The sequence below is a fragment of the Perissodus microlepis genome, chromosome 7, assembly GCF_051167445.1.
Source record: "Perissodus microlepis isolate ML-2025 ecotype Zambia chromosome 7, ASM5116744v1, whole genome shotgun sequence".
Classification (NCBI taxonomy): domain Eukaryota; kingdom Metazoa; phylum Chordata; class Actinopteri; order Cichliformes; family Cichlidae; genus Perissodus; species Perissodus microlepis.
Genome location: NC_140467.1, coordinates 57,450,250 through 57,466,416, shown reverse-complemented (window position 1 = coordinate 57,466,416; position 16,167 = coordinate 57,450,250). Strand labels below are relative to the sequence as shown.

The following is a 16,167-nucleotide window of genomic DNA, read 5'->3' as shown; positions in this document are numbered from 1 at the left end:
AGGTGATGAGAGGAGAGTCCTGGAAAATGTTTGGTTACCAGGGTAACCGTGGTTCCTTGAAAAATGAGCACTGTGTTGTCAGAAGGAATTTGCATATTTTAATGAGACACTGAGGAAGCTTTCAATGAGAACAAAAATAACAAAATTAATCTAATTTAATGTCAAACAGCACAATCAGTAGATGGACTGTTTGCTTGGTGAAAAAAAGAGAAAAAGGAAACACCAAAGACAGTTTTGGTGTTTAAATATTTATATTATAAATATTTTACAAAACAATTAGAAAAATATAATATTTAAATATTTTTGTAATCAGATTCACAGACCTTTTCAAAGCACACTTTGATTTGATAGTCATTAACAGGAACTATGGGGTTGAAACCAATGATATTAATCGTGGCTCAGTTTCTGTAATTACAGTTATTGTTTTTTCTAATATATCTCAAAATCACTTTTTCTTTTTGTCCCTTGTTCTGCTGTAACAAGCGTGGGATTAAATAAAGACCTGCGTCTGATGCTGTCAAATAGTGTTTCTCTTGTGCAAAAACTCAAATGAGTTTGATCAATTAAAACACAAAAAAAATCAGGATTGTTTTATGATTATTCATGATTTAATTACACAAGGCTGAATAATCTCAAAATGACAAACAGTGCAATTATGGCCAAAACAAATACACAGGGTAACGTGTTATCCTCCATCACTGCTGTAAAATTCACCAACAGTTTCTCAACTGTAGAAAATTCTGGAAAGACTCCTGTGGCGCTTCGGCACCACTAGACCTCCCTGAAAGGTTCTTTCCTGGTATTATGTTACGTGGACCTCTTAGACCAGAACATAAGGACAAAAAAAAAAACAATACAAAAAGCCCCAAATTATTAGGATTACATTAACACTTAATCATTAACATTATGAAAACTAATGCTTCAGCACTATAAACTTCTTTTCACGGACAACGGGGGAGGTATTTCAGAGTTAGTAGTGGGTCAAAATATCTCTTCGTAATTAACTAACTCATCAAATCTCGGGAATACACGATTTTGAAAGCCCAGACACTATATTATCAGACAAACCTTTTTGACAGGAGAAAAAAACCTAATAAACAAATGTTTGCATGAAAAAAAATGAATTCTACTTAATGCCAGCTAACAGAACAATTTAATTACTATACACTCCTGGGCAGTATACATCTATATCTATAATAAAAACAGTATGAAGATAATAACACAGCCTATTGTTACCAATCTACATTAGTACATATATTAACATCAAAACTAATAAGTAACCTAAACTATAAAATAAGCAATATGGAGTTTAAACAATCACATTTCCACACAGTTTGGGCCAGCCCATGTCCCAGCCCTGAACATGCAACTGCTCCTTCCAAAATGTTAAATTCCTGCAAACACATATTTAATAAGGTCAACTCCAAAATAACTGTGTTCAACCATTTCAGCTGACCTTAGACAAGATGCTGCACCTACTCTGGTTCATAGAAATATACCTGCTAAATCCTGTGAATCAGCTGAGTACAGCCAAACAACAACCACCAACACACAGGTAACAGTCCAGAGGTACCTTGATTTATTTATTAGAATAATTTGGTGTTTCTGAGAATAGGACAGACGCACAGATCGATAAGCACTTGTGCATGTGTGTCTGTTAATTTGTTGTTTCTGTCTTCTGATTTCTTACCCTGTCCTGCTTAGGAGTGTAGGGTCTGTGATGGTGAAAGAAGTCTTGAAGTCTCCATGGTTTTCCATGGTGAAGCTTTGGGTTTTCTTGGTGCCGTAGATCAGTGGACCAAAGTTGTTGTCACATGTAGGTGTGATCTTGTATCTATGAAGAGAACACAAAAAATATCTGCTGCATATTATAAACAAAATAAGAAGTTAGAAAGGTAGCAAGAAATGCAATTTGATAAATTCACTTCTAAATGTGATTATTTAATATCGTTTCTGTACTTCTAAAAATATGATATCAGAGATAACAGTAAGAATCAAGTCTTCACCTAATGAAAGTATACTGGGCTGAAACCTTGATAGTTGTTGCTTACAGTTTCTCCTCCTCTCCCAGTGTTGGGTTCAATCACCTAAAGAAAACATGTCCAATAAGCTTTGTGCTGGGAGAGGTACAGACCACCATCAAGGCTTTTGAGGGAAAACACTACTTTAAAGCTCAGTTCCAAACCATAAATTGGTTACCCTTTTGAGTTGAAAGCAGTCGAGTTGCACCTTGCGCCTGAGGATTAAAAAAATGTCAGAAAGTGGTGTGTAGCCTGTTGAGTTGAGGGTGAGACTGCCGGACAACATTGAAGCATTGCAGTACATGTCAGTTTAAATGTGGAGGGAGAAAACTCTAAAGCACAACAAGAGCCCTTGAGAAATAGAAAAAATTACTAAACGTCTTGGCTTCTCCCCTGAAGTGATAGATAAGAATGTCCACCAATGGTGTACCATCCCTCTAAGTAAATGGAATGAGACAAAAAAAAAATACAATGGGCTTCTGGAGTGAGATTTGGAAGTACAGGGATGCAGCTGATATCAACCTGTTTCGAGAACTTGCCATGGCTGCTGTGTCTGTGTTGTTCTTGCCACACTCAAATGCTGAAGTTGAGCGAGTATTCAGCCAGATGAGTGTGGTAAAAAGCAGAAATCGTACGTCCTTGCAGAGCCTCAACTCCACCCTGTACTGAAGCTGTCTGGTGTCTAATGTTTTGCAGCTTTTTGGCACATCAGCTGTTTACTCATTCAAGTGCTAAAGTTGCTGAACCTGGCATGGAGAATCTTGATGAAAATGAGGATGACCCACTCTTTCTGTGAGCCAGCAACCAATATTTGTGCAGGGATGTCTGGAAAACAAACAAACATCAAACAAACAATGAGCCTGAATTAGGACCAGACTAGTTCCCATCAGTTTTTCCACACTGCCACTGTTTATTCTACTGACTATTTTTGGTCCATTTAGATTGCTAATGTAGTTTGTTAACAACGTTATGGTTAAAAATGTTATTTTACTGTTTCTCTTGTGTGGTTTAAAATTACTTAAAAAGACATTAAAAAAAGAAAAAAAAGAAAAAAAACTTAAAAGGACAAAAAGTAAAATAAAATAAAATAACTCTGCCAGAGGGCCTATCTCGGGTCACTCGGGATGACATTAAAAAAAGAAAATTGTTCTAAAATTTTTATTTGTTTGTCTCTTCCACGATGTTATTTCTCTCCCTTACAGCGTCGGTCACAATTACGTATGCATGACCAAATCTGGTAATACACGCTATGGGTGAACTAAACGAGACGACGAGCTGGTATTCGGCAACATTTGACTTCATTATACAGAGGCTGAGCCAAAAGATCTGGAACCAAATTTTGTCCAGCAATTTTGAAATCTCCCTCGAGAACATTGAAGAACTCAGCTTGACAGTATATGATGAACTCCACAAAAGGTGGCCTTCTCCCGGACAGCTCATGAATACAAGCAACCCAATGATTGATGAAGTGATTTTCCAAACCTTCAAGAAACACGCCATAGTGAAGAGACGAAGTATCATCTCTTGGGCTTCTGCTTGTGATTTTGTGGCAAAACTCTTAAACTAGGTTAAAATATTCAATTCAATTGGGCAATCTAAATTTATCTAAATTTATTTTAACCAAGATTGGTTAAAAATGGCCACTCTTTTTCTCCTGTCTTCCTTCCCTCATTCCCAACTGGCCGCGGCAGATGGCCACCCCATCCCTGAGCCTGGTTCTGCTGGAGGTTTCCCCCTGTTAAAAGGGTTTTTTTCCTTCCCACTGTCGCCAAAGTGCTTGCTCATTGGGGGTTGGATTTTCTGTGCATTATTGAAAGGTCATGACCTTACAATATAAAGCACTTTGAGGGAAGTGACAGGGTTTGGCACTCTTTCTTAACTTAAAACGTCCAATTACAACAGGACATTTTAAGTTAAGAAACAGTGCCACACCACGAAAACAGAAAAAAAATTAAATAAAAAAAATTAAATAAAAATACATTTGTGTTTTGTTTCATTTACTGTGAATTTGCTGAGAATGCAATATCAAATTAGCATGGTGTGTGTCAATATAATGTATCATAGAATCATCCTGCAGACTAATTTGAAGTGGATGTCATAGTAATGTCATACTGCATGTGTGTACAAAATTTAGCAAAGTATAATCAATGTTTCCAGTTAATTAATCTTATTTACTACAAAACAAAGATGCTAAAACATCCACTTTATTGAGAATATAAATACACTAAAACAGGACTAAAACATTTTTAGAAAAAGTCATTTTAGAAGTTGAAGTCAAAAGATAAAGAAATATTTTGAGATCGGGGGAGCCTTAGAGTCATCTTCACTGCTTCTGTCCTCACAGTTATTTGTTGTACCAGGTGGAAAAGTAGATGAGGTGTTGCAGGCCCTAATTCTGAAGTTAGAATAGAATAGAATAGAATAGAAAAGGTTAGAATAGAATAAACCTTTATTATCCCACGGATGAGATATTTCGGTGTTACAGAGCTCTTACAGCAAGGGAAAATAAAAATATAAAAGGAAGACACTAGGTGGTCCTATATACATAAGCATCCGAGTTTGTATATACAGGTATATACAGGTAACAATATACAGAATATGTATAGAAAAGTTTAAAAAAAATTGTACGGAGATACGTATAAAATGTACAGTAAACAAACAAGCTGGTGAGTAAGATGATCAAAAGAATGTTAAGCTGCATTAGTCTGCGGTAGCGCTCCTTCCTACACTGTGATTGTAAAAATCTACTGCTGAACTGCTCAGTGCTCGTACAGTCTCATGCAGGGGGTGGGAGGTGTTGTCCATGATGGATGTTAGCTTAGACAACAACTCCTCTAAAATGACTTTAAACTGAATTAAATGCATTTCAATGCATTTGTTTAAAAGCAGGCTGAATGTGTTCTGACTACAGTTCATGTTGAAATTTAACCTAAGGGCTAGTTTCAGTCTGCATTTACATTTTAAATGTTATTTTTGTATAGAGATGTAAAAGAGTGACTTTACCTACAGAAAAGATGCTAAAACCACCACTTTATTGAGAATATAAATACACTAAAAGAGGACAAAAGAAGTTTTTAAAAACTTATTTTTTTCTTTTTAAGTACATTTATAGTCTTTTCCTGTTTTTTGTTGTATCAGGTGGAAAAGTAGATGAGGTGTTGCAGGCCCTGATTCTGAAGTTTCTCCAACGACTGGACCTGGTAGCAGGTAGATAAATCTAAAATCTTTTCTTGTGGTATCCTACCTTACTGTAGAAATATTTATTTATTTAAGGATGGGAATCCCCTTGAAATTTACACCTTTCTCTTTAAGTACATTTATAGTCTCTTCCTGCTAACCACAGTGTCTTCTTAAACTGTAAACCAGTTAAACCTGTTAAAGACATTCTTACTAATTTGTCCATCACAACCTACTTCTCTAACTTCCAGCTTACCAGCATTCTTCTGAGCATACTCCACAGCAGCAGAGTCAAATAGTTGTCTGACAGTCAGGCTAACTGGTGAAGTGCCATTTAGCAGCACATCTGCAGCCACAGCATCAACACTAAGGCACTCTGCTCCATACTGACGTGCCAAAGCAGCTGATGTGCTGCTTTGGCACCCTTTATTGGACACCCTTTATACCATGCTAAATATGGCAGCTGATTACTTTTTTTTTTACACTCTGTCTTCATTTAACTATTCAAATTAGGAGGAATCTGCGTTTTTTTTTAACCTGTCACTGGGGCTCCATATATAATCAGAGCAATGCTTCTGCAGCTATATGCAGCTAAACCATCAGGTGACACATCAACACCCATGTGGCGGACAATTGCTCTGGAGATGGGAGTCAACTCTAACTGTCCTAGACTCTCACTGTTTCCCTCTCAGGTCAGTTCTCAAATAACTGAATTCAAATTTCACTGTTGCTTATTTATTTAGAGTTAAAAGCTTAAGATAAAGAAGAGCTTTTTAGGTTTTTGAAAACATTTTAATAGCTGTAGGTGTAATGTATAGGTGTAGACTGCATTGTAGGTGCCTAATAGTTTGTCTCAGAACCACATCCAAGGTAACATTTCTATTAGGGGTTAAATACCAGATTTACACATCAGCGTTTAGATCCAAAGGTCAAACATCTTACTCCAGGCTATGGTGACCTGGATGGATGAGAACTTACATAGATGTAAAAGGTTGCACTTATGCATCAAATGCAGGATCTGCATGAAATAAGAAATACTTTATTTGATTATTAATCAAGTAAAATGAACATATACAAGAAAGCTGAATGCAGAAAAAAAGATCAGATGCATTATAAAAAACAACATTATGTGACTATGTAATGTCATTTACAATCCAACTCTAACTGGTAACACTGAGTTAAATGCTAGAAGTCCTGACAAACTGTAAAGGGATATTAGTAAACACTGCAATGTCATGTATTCTAATTAAAGACACTGCAGCATAACAATAAATAATTCAATTTGGAAAAGCCGTGAGGGATTAACTGATTGACCGAAGAAAACAATGCCTGTCTCCCTCCCTCTCTTTTTAACCAAGCAGTAATTTATCAATAAAAGGACACCACATACTCATTACAAATATGTGTATTTGATATTACTACCTCACTTGGGGCCTTGCCTTTTAAAAATATACGATACATTGTAAGGTAAACTTGCAACACTATTTCTGAAACTGAAGACTTACCTCTTCTTCCTGGAGGTACTGTGTGTGTGAACTCCAGGGAGTAAAACTCAGTGGGGAAAGAACAGGGGTTTCTGGCGAAACCTCAGGTTCAACCTCAGTGCTGGCAGGGAGGCAAGGTCTGAGCTCCAGCACCGATGGCCAGAACTCAAGATGTGGAGCCTCACCCTGAACCTGACCTGTGATGAACACATGCTGGGTGCTCTCAGCCATGCGCACCACTACCTGTCTTTTGTAAGCACACTGAAAGAGATGTACATGAAGGTCAGCATCCCCGTCTTTATTTTGCTATATATCACCCACATGTTACTACTCACAGTACTCTACTTTTCCCTGATATTAAAATAACTTATTTCCACAATGCTGCATTCGATTATAATGCCGTGCACATATTTTATTGTTCACTTTACTTCCCTATTTTTCTTACCGTGTGGAATGTGGATTAAGTTTTTATTTTATCCATAAATGAGCTAAAGTCATACCTTTTTAAAAGCCTGAAACTTCTCAGCTATGCTCCAGTTGGCAAGGCACAGACTCATGGTTCAGTAGCTGTATTGTTCTCATCTGATGGGTTACAAAAGGAATCTTTCCTTTTGCACCAACACTCATGATAGCTTATGACAGCAAATTAATACAAGCCACATCTGGCTGTCAGTTAAAGAGATTTTCTCAAGTATCAAATGTACAGGTCTGATAAGAAGTACATAGAAAAAAATCACGTATTCACTTGATTTTACAGTTAACAACAAGATAGCACCACGGTGACCCAGTATACTCAATTCAGTTTTTCAGTTCAATTCAATGCAATTTAGTTTTATTTATACAGCATCAAATCACAACAACAGTTGCCTAAAGGAACTTTATATTGTAAGGTAGACCCTACAATAATACATACATAGAAAAAAATCCAACAATCATACAACCCCCAAGCACGTTGGGGACAGTGGGAAGAAAACCTCCCTTTTAACAGGGAGAAACCTCTAGCAGAAGCTAGAGCATATTATACCATTGCCCCTTTTTATCGCCCTTTGTACTCTATCTGACACATGCCACACTGCAGTGTCAAACTGAACTGTATCACTGGAAACAGTGACATCTGGCATGGTTACCATGGCATACAGTCGTATCTGTACCACTGGGCCATCTGCAACCTGTATCGGCACAGATGAGATTAATAACACAGACCCAAAACTGTTTATAGACACTGAATGAAAAGACACAATAAATGTATTTCTAGCCGTATACAAGCTTGTCTATTCTTGTGGATACCTGGATTGGGAGGACACTCAGCTTGGCTCCTTGAAGGTCTAACTAAACTGTGAAAGTCTGTGTCTCACACAAGGCAGATTCTTCACGCTTTTAAAATTGGTTGTGAAACCTGTGATGAACCAGTAAGAGTCATAAATCATTTGATATCAGAAATCCAGTTTTGTTTGCTTTCATCAGCTCTAATAATTTTACAGCTGCTGAATGGTGGAAATGCCAACAAATTATTTAAGCTTTGTTTCATCTGTAAACTTGTCTGCTATTGGTTTGTTTTTCTTTGACAACATACATTAACACTTCTAACTGTAATATCTAAACATTTTTATTTTTTGAAAGTCTAATGTAATACTTTCTATTTCCACACAGGACTGCCTACTTTCTGTTTTTTGTGTATTTTTCTATACATTTGGCTTCATAGATTCATTTAATTATTAGTTAGTAATCTCTGGCTCTCCTCCACAGTGTGTCTTTTGTCCTGTCTCCCTCCCCTCCCCAGGATCATGTCAGTTGTCTGTCCCTCCTTGAGCCTGGTTCTGCCAGAGGTTTCTTCCTGTTAAAAGGGAGTTTTTCCTTCCCACTATCACCAAGTGCTTGCTCACAGGGGGTTGTCTGACTGGGTCTTTACCTTACAATATAAAGCGCCTTGAAGTGACCGTTGTTGTCATTTGACGCTATGTAAATAAAACTGGATTGAACTCAATTCCATAGGACAAATCACTTCTAATATATAAATCAGATCATGTGGAAAATATCAAAGTATTAAAAAACAGAAGGAGACAGACAGAGGACTGAAAATGTCACGGGACAAAAGTAGATATGGTGTTACCTGTGCTCTCAAGATGTTTGCAAATGACATGGAAAGACACAGATATTGATCCTTCACTGGTAATTTTTGCAGTTTGACTGATAACTTTGCTAGGAATGACAAAAACAAAATCTAAAACATACTCTGGGAGCTGAAAACTGTGGAGAGTGAAGAATAAAACGTTGGACACAAACATGCTTACAATTACAGGATGTTGTGTGAGTGTTTGAGTTTTTTAGTTTTGAAAGAGTTTCTCTTTTTAGTTAAAGACGGTTTTCTGTTTTGTAAAGAAACTGAGTATCTTGCATATCATTTGTATTCTGCACTTGTACACTGTGAACACAAGATAATGACATGTTATCAAAAATGCACAAACTGAAAATAAACAAATAGCCACACCATGTACCCACAAATTTGCACAAACACCAAGTAATAAAATCTACTATGCAACCAAATATCATTCAGTATTAAGGACTGTTTGAATTCCACAGCACAGTTGGACACAGTTCTCATTTCAGTCCAGAGAGTGGACCATCTGTTCCACTAAACTGTATGTGTGTGGTTGTAAGTACATACTTGAATAGCTTGTGCCACTTTCTGAAGGATCCTTGTGGTTCTCCGGCCTCCAGCAAGCTAGCAGCCACAGCAAGAGCATTTTCTTTGATGAGCAACCTATCGATCTCCATGTGAAGCAGCTCTTCATGCTAGTCACGTAGTCAAAAGACAGAAAAGTATTTAAAAGTTGGCAAAACTGGTCAGCATAAATACCTCCAAATATATTTTACTGTCATCGTCCTAAGTTTCTGAGTTTTGGACTTTACCTCAACGTACTATATTGTTTCTTTTTTTTCTATTCTGTTTTTCTGATCTGTGAGCTTCTTTTTTTCATTACTTTTGGAGTATAATTATTTATAGTAATTTGCATCTTGAATTCAGTTAGTGCTCTCTTTCTCTTTTCAGTCCACACATTATGCTATCAGTCCAGTCTTCCCAGTGTTTCCATATTGTCAGTTCCTTAAATGAGATGTTCTGTGTTTTCTGTTCTGTGTTTTCTGTTGGATTTACAGTCTCTGGTATCGCTTTTATACTGGACCACATAAAGCTTTGTTTTTTGTGCATTCATCTTCTCCTTTGAGTCCGCATTCGGGTCCACCTTTAAATACAACATGATAACTAGCTGTTTTTACGAATATGTCACTAAATTCATCATATGTGCTGATATTGGCCTTTAAACATAAGTCCATGAATATGGAAGATCTTACATCAAGTAAACAGAGAGCTCTGATATTCACACATTGGGGATGACCAATCACTTCTACCAAGATTTTTTTTTAAATATATTACTGTGAAAACCAAGAAGTGAATATTATACATTTTTATATCATTGTAGAATATAAAAATGTGAATCTAGTGTTTTAGCTATTACTTTAGTATTACATATTATTGAATTATGACTATTATTATTTTAGCCCCATAAGAATAATGACCTCAGCATTTCTCAAGTCAGGTTGTTTTGTGAGTAAGTTAGTAATTTTGGCACTTTTTTGTCTCAAAAACAGTCTTTATCCTTCTTTGAAAATGTTTAAGGTCACTAGGACAACACATCAAGTCATGCGTAAATACTACGGGGATAAGCAGAAAATTGCAATTTTCTGTGTAATTCTACATTGTTGTTTAGGTGAAAGGGGCTTATCAATACACAGATAAGGATTTGGAAAACATTTAAGACAAGGCAGGTTACAAACAGTAGAGGTGGAGCAGTAATACCTGAAGGAAAGAAATATTACTTGTTAATGTGCAGCTTATTTTGTTAATGTGCAACTTCTTCATATATATATACAAAACGTTTTATGCATAGGACACATACAAATCTGCACTAACTGCAGTATGAAGATGAAAATAAACCTTAAAGGTTTCTCAGGACACTGACTTTTGTTCTACCGTTGTAAATACCGCTGGAAAAACTGATTTTTGTTGGTGGTTTTCATTACAAACAAACGTTTGTTAGTTCTCTGCATGATAATATCAAAACAACATGCATACAATTACAGGATGTTTCTTTTTGTTTTTTGTGATCTGCATATTGTGAGCTGTTCCTAAAATGAATTTATTGACTGTGAATATGCAGGTTTCCTCCACTGCTCCTTTTCCAACACTAATTTCATTCATGAGCTCCTCTTTGACTCTGTCTGCCTCGACAGCAGTTCTGGTCTGCTGTGACACATCACTGTAACGCTCCTCCTCTGCAAGGGAAATCACAGTGTTGCACGAGCACAGCAATAAAGAGTTGAATTTGTGTCAGTGCTTATAAGGGAGGACTATAAATCAGCTGAACAATTTGAGCTTGATGCTGCTTTTCAGTAAAATTGAGTTAGAAAGAAGACCAAGGAAACAGATATTTCTAAGGATGATTCAGTTTAATGAAAACATCCTTATGAGGTCCAGTAACATGGCTGCAAACTGGTGTAATATGTATTTACATGTAAAATGTGTGTACTGTATGAATGACTGTGCATACGTAGGTTTTGTGGCAAATTCAAGCTGAGCCTGGGAAACACTGCCACTCCAGTCAGTGTGATCTCCTGCGGTAGTAGGAAAGCCACCTGCACCTGAAGCTTCTTCTTAAAAATCTCCGGGATGCCTGGGAGGTAGAGCACCCATAGTAACTGCACCATACTGGCTTCAACATAACCCTGTCACTCACACAAAAGCAACACAGGTAAAAGAAACCATCAACATTCATGTTAAAATAACTTAAATATCCACAATAGAAGCAGTCCAAAGATAAACTCGCCTCAGCGGGAACGACCATGGGCCAACCAGGTCTAACCTCATGTTCAAAGTCTGTCGTCTGCCCCACTTCCTCCTCATCAGTATCGTCCCCTTTCTCTCTTTCAGGCTGTATACTGTATTTAAAGCCCACGTGGCCAGTATTCCTTAGGATCACATCAGCTTTGCTTACAAGATGAAAAAGCTAGGAGGAAAGGACAAAGATTCAACCGAGAGGGGAAACACTCGTCTGTTTTTTAAAGTGGGCTGTGCCTTTAGTTTCATCATGTCAAGCAGCTTATGGCAAACAGACAAAGTGCTCCACCTAGTGTCCTGTATATTTTGTAGAGCAAACATTTTTTTCTTTTTAGAGAAGCACTGATGATGATGATGGCCACCTTTTACATGTTATAGTTTGTGAAAATATCAGAAAGGTGAAAAGATAGAAGGGAAATAAACAAGCAAAAACATAAAACATTTCACAGCTGTACACATGCATGAACAATCAGGGCTGTTTCAGAACCTTCTTAATTATAAATCTGGATAAATACAAGAGAACAACACAGGAGTAAGAGAGAGAGAGAGAGAGAGAGAGAGAGCGCAAGAGAGAGAAGAATGCTGAACAGACAGGAAGGTCGAAGAAATGTTCTGCTGAATCGCTATTTCAACTAAATCAAAAATCAATGTGTCCTTGTTTTGAATATCAATGATAACTGGTCCGGATGGCTTGCATACACAAAGAAGGAGTGGAGGTGGTGTGGAAAACTAGGCAGTGACATTTAAAGTTTATGTGCTTCCTCTCAGCAGTATTTCTAGTGTAAAAAAAACAAGGTAAAATGCCAACTTAAACATTCCATCTTTAAACAATCTGTCTTAATGATCATGCTCTCGCCAGAAAGAATTAACAGGCAACAACAGAGAGAATTTGAATCGGAAAGAGGGAAAATAACCATCAGAGTGAGGAAAAACAAATAATCATAAAGCAAACTTCACCAAGGCAGCAAACAAGATTCATAATGAACAATCACAAACAAATGTGACGCCCTCTCTTTCGGGCTCATCAGTGTTCCCTTCAAAATGGCAGCATGCTTCACTCCTCTAAGTTTTGTAAAAGATCTAATTAGTTTTGTCTGAGATATCAGGCGTGACACATGGGTGAGCAAACAGATGGCAACAGAACAACAAGGACAAGGGAAGCAGGATAAAAGAACATCAAGGAGGAAGAATGAACACACGATAATGGAGAGCTACATAAACAAACTCAAATCCGTACTCGGTCCTGCGATTACCAGATCTAATGAAATGCAAATTCCATCATTATCAGTGGGATTACATTAACAGAAATATAGAAATATGGAAAATGTCGCTCATTGTTCCACTTTTTCAGGGTACAAAAGTACGTTTTTCTTTTTAATATTTTGTGGAACTTTCCTCCCTCTTCAAGGCCCTCACAGAAACCACCCTCTGCTTCCTTAATGGTGGGTTCAACAGCCATTTGCATGCTCTTCAGGAGAATAAAACAAATGAACATGCAAACTATAAGACTTCAAACTTAAATCCTTACAAAGACCAAAGGTAATGAATAGAAATCTAAGGATGCTCTTAACTAAGAATAAGGAATTGCAACTCGAAACACTGGGTAACAGACCCAGGACCATAGCACTGTGTCACATGTGAGATCTTCTGCCAATGATATAACACTGAAGCAGCTGTCCATAAAAAATTAGTGATCATTCCCAAAGTTTTGGCACTTCCTGTTAATTAGATTTACATCCCTATATTGATGTAAATCTGCTGAAATTGAACCTGAGATTTGCTACTTGTGCAGTGTTACTTTATTTTAAATTGAATTTGCTCAAGCTCAGAGTCTCAGCTGTCCAAATCAAACTGTTATAAAGTAATCAGATGTTAAATTCAGCTGTCAGGTCAGCCCTGTATCTGTACCTGCTGACCAAAGCCCAAATGGGTGGGTTCAAGGCTGTAGATGATTATTGATACTTCTCCTCTGAGAATGATCTCATATAAAGGCCCCTCCTCTACATGACACTGTGCAACCACCTGTAAAAGATTCAGTTATTCAGTTTTTTAAAAAACAAATTCAGTCTTAACAGTGTTTAAAACCCAGTTTTCCTCGACTTTAGACAAACAACTTGCTTCCAGGTTATTAACCTTTGCAGTCCATATATATGAAATGCCCTTGTTTTTCTGGGTCGCTAGGCAATACAGCTAATATTTTTACACTGACAAGTATCTTAGGTGATTTGATTAATAAATATACTCTGTAGATGAATAAGTAATGAAAATAGTTTTAGACGGAGCCCTTATTGAATTATACATTTACATCTATTCTCCAGTTAGGGAGGGAATATAAATAACTATGGATCATGAAGATTACGCTGAGTTATATAAGACTATTCTATTGTATCAGTACTTAAAAACCAAGGAATATCCACACCGATTTAGCAAGCCAGTATTATATACGACACAGAGGGAATGACTTGCCCTTTAGCCGCTGGCTTTCTCTGTTCCCTGACAAACTAGAAATCTCAGGGACACCCTGATTTGTTTACGTGTGCATTTGCCTGCCTCTTCCACACCCACAGGATAACGTGTGCTGCTATGTCCATCTGCACCAGGCCTGGAGATTACAGGAGATGGCAAGGCAGGTGTTACAGAGGAGCGCGTCTGACTTTCTGAATCGTTTTGCTTCTCATTCTTTTTTCCTTGTCTTTCCATAAGAGCAAAGAGTAAAACAAGAAATCCCTAAAGTTAAATATATTTTTCTTGCAAATAGAGAAAAACTCCACGTTATAACGTTATAAATGGCACATTTCTCAAGAGAGAAAAATAAGAAAAATGAATCATAGACAAAACAAATCTTTTTCAAGAAGAATTCATATTTTTATTTGCAGCTCCATATTTTTATCCTACTGCTCAACTACTGTAGATTTTCATCATTAAGAGTAAAAAACAAATCCTTTTTAACTTATATGGACTCGGTGTGGAAGTGGAGATAAAAGCAGTGATGCTGCACTAAAGCCCAGTATGGCTACAAGGACCATATTCATGATATTCCCTCTCTTTGGCATCTTACAGATCAAAGAGTTAAAAAAACCCCACTGTTGATCATTTGAAGCAGCACATTTACTCAGAATTAGGCTAACTAGCAAGGACTTGTACATATGCTTGTACAGAAGTAAATTATATAAGCACTGTCTATCAGGTGCATCATTAACACATAATGTAATACCCAAGTGAGGAAGAAAATCTTCAGCACCCACACCACAAAGAACTCATTTTGTCTCTCTGTTCTACTCTCTCCTTCCCTATGGGATCAAATTGGGTGCATCCATCAAGTTAATTAAACAGAGTGTTCTATAATTAAGAGGAATTTTAATAGGCAAGCAGCAGGAAACAGGTCAGGATAGATTGCAGTGAAGTGCTGAATAAACATGGATGAGAATGAAAGAGATTTAGTGAGTGAAGCCATCTCAAAGCCATACTGGAGACATTCTATATTAAATCACTGACCATGGCTACATTATAGCCAAAGGCTATCTATGTGTGTGTGGGAAAGCTTCACAACATGCATATACACGCAAGACACCCTTCAAGTCTGCATGCACAATTGCTAGAGTGCCAAAGAACGCAAAAGTACTTGTGAGCCAGCTTATATATAAACTCATTATAATGAGTGAATGGTAGAGATGCAATCAGCAGGGGGCACTGTTGTATGATCACTGTCATGGACATTGTTTTATGGGACAAGACTGCCTAGGAAATCACAAATTAATACATCCATCATTGTATGATGTAAGACAGAAGAAACACTGTAGATCTTACAAAACATTTTTGGTGGATAAAACTTCTTAAAATCATTTGGGAGCCTGGGGGCAAACAACAAAAAAAAAAACCCTGCTTTTTAAAAATGTGGGCATTCTAAGAAAGAGGTTAAAACTCACTGGTGCGGACAGGGGAACAGATGGCGAGACAGCAGATAATGACTCTGCAAGAGTTCAGCTCAAAACAGAAATAGGACACTCTGACATTCTTGTAGCTGTCTTTTGCTCTTCAATCTATTCTTTCCTTTATGCACACAGTGGGCGTGACTGTGTTTTCTGGGTTCAGACTACTAAACCAACATCTCTTTTTCAGCAGCCTGTCAGGAGACTAAAAAGAGTGACGGGAAATAAGTATCATAATGAGTTATACTTGTGGACTTGATAGACATTACATCTTAAGTTGTACAATGACAACTGACAGCTGAGATGGTTCCACTGAAACACCCTCTTTAATTTCATCTTACAGATTTTAAGTTACCTGACTTATTTCCAGAATTGGTGCTCAGTCCTCAATACTGGGACTGAGATGAATGGGACTTCATCTCAAATCATGACTTGCAATATGTCCTTTCTCTCTCCACTTTATTGATCAATAAAATGCACATATATAATAATAAACAGATATTTAAAATCTTCAATAACTGCAAAGTTCTTACTTAAACGTTGCACATTTATATATTCAGCAATCACGGAGCAACACTGTGAAACCACCTTGCAAGTTTTAGGACCAGTATTGTCTCTCTTTCAGCTCAGCTTTGTTTTGCTGTTGTTGTTTGTTGATGTGA

General features: G+C 37.2%; 1 protein-coding gene across 1 annotated transcript in view; it reads right to left on the bottom strand.

Annotated features, from left to right (window-relative positions):
• Nucleotides 1-16,167, bottom strand: part of hydin (HYDIN axonemal central pair apparatus protein) — a 55,494-nt gene that overhangs the window by 10,602 nt on the left and 28,725 nt on the right. The window contains 18 exon segments of the mRNA XM_084932480.1: nt 723-819; nt 1,691-1,834; nt 2,007-2,045; nt 2,047-2,087; nt 6,704-6,943; nt 7,183-7,221; nt 7,223-7,259; nt 7,735-7,758; nt 7,760-7,851; nt 7,970-8,032; nt 8,343-8,364; nt 8,768-8,929; nt 9,348-9,475; nt 10,911-11,014; nt 11,290-11,464; nt 11,566-11,745; nt 13,485-13,598; nt 14,111-14,178. Coding sequence (XP_084788606.1) covers nt 723-819; nt 1,691-1,834; nt 2,007-2,045; nt 2,047-2,087; nt 6,704-6,943; nt 7,183-7,221; nt 7,223-7,259; nt 7,735-7,758; nt 7,760-7,851; nt 7,970-8,032; nt 8,343-8,364; nt 8,768-8,929; nt 9,348-9,475; nt 10,911-11,014; nt 11,290-11,464; nt 11,566-11,745; nt 13,485-13,598; nt 14,111-14,178 — 1,769 coding nt within the window.